Source organism: Propithecus coquereli, unplaced genomic scaffold (assembly GCF_000956105.1).
Source record: "Propithecus coquereli isolate 6110/MARCELLA unplaced genomic scaffold, Pcoq_1.0 Scaffold634, whole genome shotgun sequence".
NCBI lineage: Eukaryota > Metazoa > Chordata > Mammalia > Primates > Indriidae > Propithecus > Propithecus coquereli.
This window is the reverse complement of record NW_012152330.1, coordinates 521213-524175: the sequence shown is the minus strand read 5'-3', so window position 1 is coordinate 524175 and position 2963 is coordinate 521213. Positions and strand designations below refer to the sequence as shown.

Genomic DNA, 2963 nt, shown 5'->3' with positions numbered 1-2963 from the left:
GAAATGACAGTTTGCGTTCCCTGAAATTTGCAGGCTGCGAAGAGAAACGGTCCCCACTGCTTCCTGCCTGAGAACCACCCACGTCCCCTTTTAATCTCTGCACACCCCACCCCCGGTACTCACTCTGGTTCGGGTAGACCTCACAGAGTTTTAAGAATAATCGGGAAATGCTTCTCAGAGGTCTATTCTATACTTGTGTCTAGTCCAACTCCAGATTAGTAACCTCGACTGTTTTCACAAGATCTCAACACAGGGCCTGTGTCCCGTGTCAGGGCAGGGCCTGGGGAAGGTCTCACTTCTGGAGCAAGAGCCGTCTCTAAGGCACCAGCTGCGTGGGCCGTGCGGGTGTGACATTTGGGCCCTCGGAGCACACGCAAACCAGCATGGGAGCAAAGTGTGTCACCGGAGGGCTGAACAGCCCCACCCGTGTCTCGCCTGCAGTGCCTGGCAGTCAGGGGCAGGACCCGCCGGCCAGAACCACTTGACGAGGGCTTCTGCGTCTGCCCATCAAACAGAGCCCAGATACCCAGGTTTAGCGGCTGAGGGGCTGGTTTTGAGCTTTTGCCCATTCTAACAAAGGTTAAAGCCTCATTCTCCATGTAGGCACTTTACAGATTTATTACAAATAACACACTCCAAACACCACCCTGTGATTTACATTCCTGTTTCCTGTTTGTCTAGTAGAAAACTACTGGCGTCCGCAGCTTAGATCATTGCACTTGCTGCGTCACCTTCAGACCCCAGAGGTTTCCTTCCTTTAGAGAATTTTTAAAATTCATCTCCCAAACCCAATTACCCTGAGCTCTTTTCAAATCGGCCTCTGAAAGCCCGGGGGTTATATCAGAAGCGAAGCAGCATCCTGCCCCCACATCTTCCGACGCGACCCCACACCAACATTGCGGAGTGTTCCGGAAGCAGAGAACCGCCACGGCTGTGCTGGCCTAGAGATCACGTCCCTTCCATAACCTACAGAAATTAAAAAAAAAAAAGAGGCTCTGTAAAAGCTTCTAGGTCATGATTTCTTCAAAGTCCGACAGCTGCTTCATCTGCTCGATCTGCATGGAATGCCTCCTGAGGAGCTTCCTCTTACTCCGCGCGTCAGCTCTCTTTGGTGAACTTGGCGCGATGGGAACCATCGACTTCACGCCACTGGCGAGGGGGGAGGAGGGTCTGCCGCTAGATCTGATGTCCGGGATGGGCGGGTTCAGATTCACATTGAGGGGCGGGAGGAAGCCAGGCCGAGTGTGGGGAATGCGGTCCAGGAGCAGAGTCCCAGAGCCTCGCCTTTCCAGAAGATGCGGCGGCCTGCGGCGTGCCGAGCTGGGGGACGCGCCGGGCACGGCGTCCAGGGACTCCCGAGAGCCGTGGAAAAGGGACACGTGGCAGCTGTTGAGCTTCTTTCTGTCCGAGGGTCCCTTGCCGGGTTCAAGGCGGACGGAGCCGGGCGGGTCGGCCCCCGGCTGCAACTCTAAATCGTAGAGGTCGTTTTCCAGCTGCGCCAGGGATGCTGGCTCTGTGAGAGCAGAGGGTCCCGGCGGGCCCAGGCCGCCCTTCTCTGGGTCCACAGGGAGAGTTCCCCTTGGGGCCAGACGCGGGTGGGGAGCCTGACCTTTTTCGCAGGCGGCTTTCCAGGACGCCGGCGCCGGGGAGGCTGGGAACTTCAGCAGCTGCTCCGTGACCGTGGGGAAGAGGGTCGGGTCCTTGCTGTCGATGCTGTTGGTCCTGGAGAGGGGCCTCCTTTTGGCGAGGGACCCGTCGCTGATGCTCTTGAGGACCTCGCGGTCTGTGCCGGTGCTCTGGGCCTCGTCCTGGCGCGACGAGGCTGCCAGCACGGAGGGCGCGATCAGGCCCCAGGGTTCAGACTGGAGCCTCTTCAGTTGGGGCAAACGGGCCCGTCTGAGATTTCCGGCTTTCCTGGTGGGCGACCCGGGCTCGTTAAGAGCCTTGGAGGCGTTGCAACCGCTTGGGCGCCCCGCCTGGAGGCCGAAGACATCATCTTCCTTCTCCGCGGGTGGAGAGCCCAGGCCTGGAGCCTTCAGCGTGACGTTGGAGGGAGACGCGCACGGTGGAGGGGACGGTCTGTCTTCCGCTTTGGGTGAAGGAGGGACGTTAAGGTACCGTCTGGTGGTTTTGGTGCCTGAAGACGACTTGTCCGTGGTTATGATAATCACCTCCTTCCCCTTGGCCTTGCAGGCGTCGAGGAGATGTTTCAGAGCGTCCTTGTCATCCGCGTTTATCGCGTAAACCAGAGCCGAAGCCCCGGTGCGGTCCTCGAGGCTGGGGTCCGCGCCGTTCTCCAGCAGCAGGGAGACCACTTCTCCCCCGGCCCTGCGGATGCAGGCGTGGATGAGCGCAGTCTTGCCAGACTTGTCCTGGATGTTGGGGTCCGCCCTGTTGTCCAGCAGGTACTTGACCATCCTGGTCTTGCTGCTGCTCTGCTGGTCCGCGTGCTGGGTGCTGCACGCCACCATGAGCGCCGTCTCGCCCTTGTCGTTGCTTTCGTTGATGTAAGCTCCGCCTTCCAGGAGCAGTCTGGTCAGCCGGAGCCTCCCCAGCCACACAGCCTTTAAAAGGGAGTTGCCGTCGGTCCTCAACTCGGTGTCGTCATCCATCATGCTGGCCACAGCTTAGGGCCTCCGAGCCGCGGTGGCAGTCACACCTGGCAAGGGAGGAAGAGGGAAGCAGGTCACGTAGCTATAGCTGATCTGGGCAGCACGGTTCTCACGGGGTCCCCGATGCCACGTTACGTTACCTTGGCCAAGTTAACTAACACCTCCGGGTTCCTTCGTTGCTCTGTGATGCGTGTTGGGAGGGACGGCAGTGACCTACCTGGCAGAGTCGTTGCGAAGATTGTGTGAGACGGTCTGTATAAAACACTCACCCACGTGAAAAGCAGTTAATGCAGTGCCTAGCACGTAGTAAATATTTTTTAAATGCAAAATACTAATGTGTTGACCGCATAA

General features: G+C 58.4%; 1 protein-coding gene across 1 annotated transcript; it reads right to left on the bottom strand.

The window, feature by feature from the left end:
* Positions 1 to 1007: 1007 nt before the first annotated feature.
* Positions 1008 to 2615, bottom strand: ANKRD34C (ankyrin repeat domain 34C). Its single transcript, XM_012659801.1, has one exon. It carries the CDS (start codon positions 2613 to 2615, stop codon positions 1008 to 1010), a length of 1608 nt encoding a protein of 535 aa, XP_012515255.1.
* Positions 2616 to 2963: the final 348 nt, after the last annotated feature.

Coding starts and splice junctions, on each gene's coding strand:
- ANKRD34C (XM_012659801.1), bottom strand. CDS start 2,615: ATGATGGATGACGACACCGAGTTGAGGACCGACGGCAACTCCCTTTTA.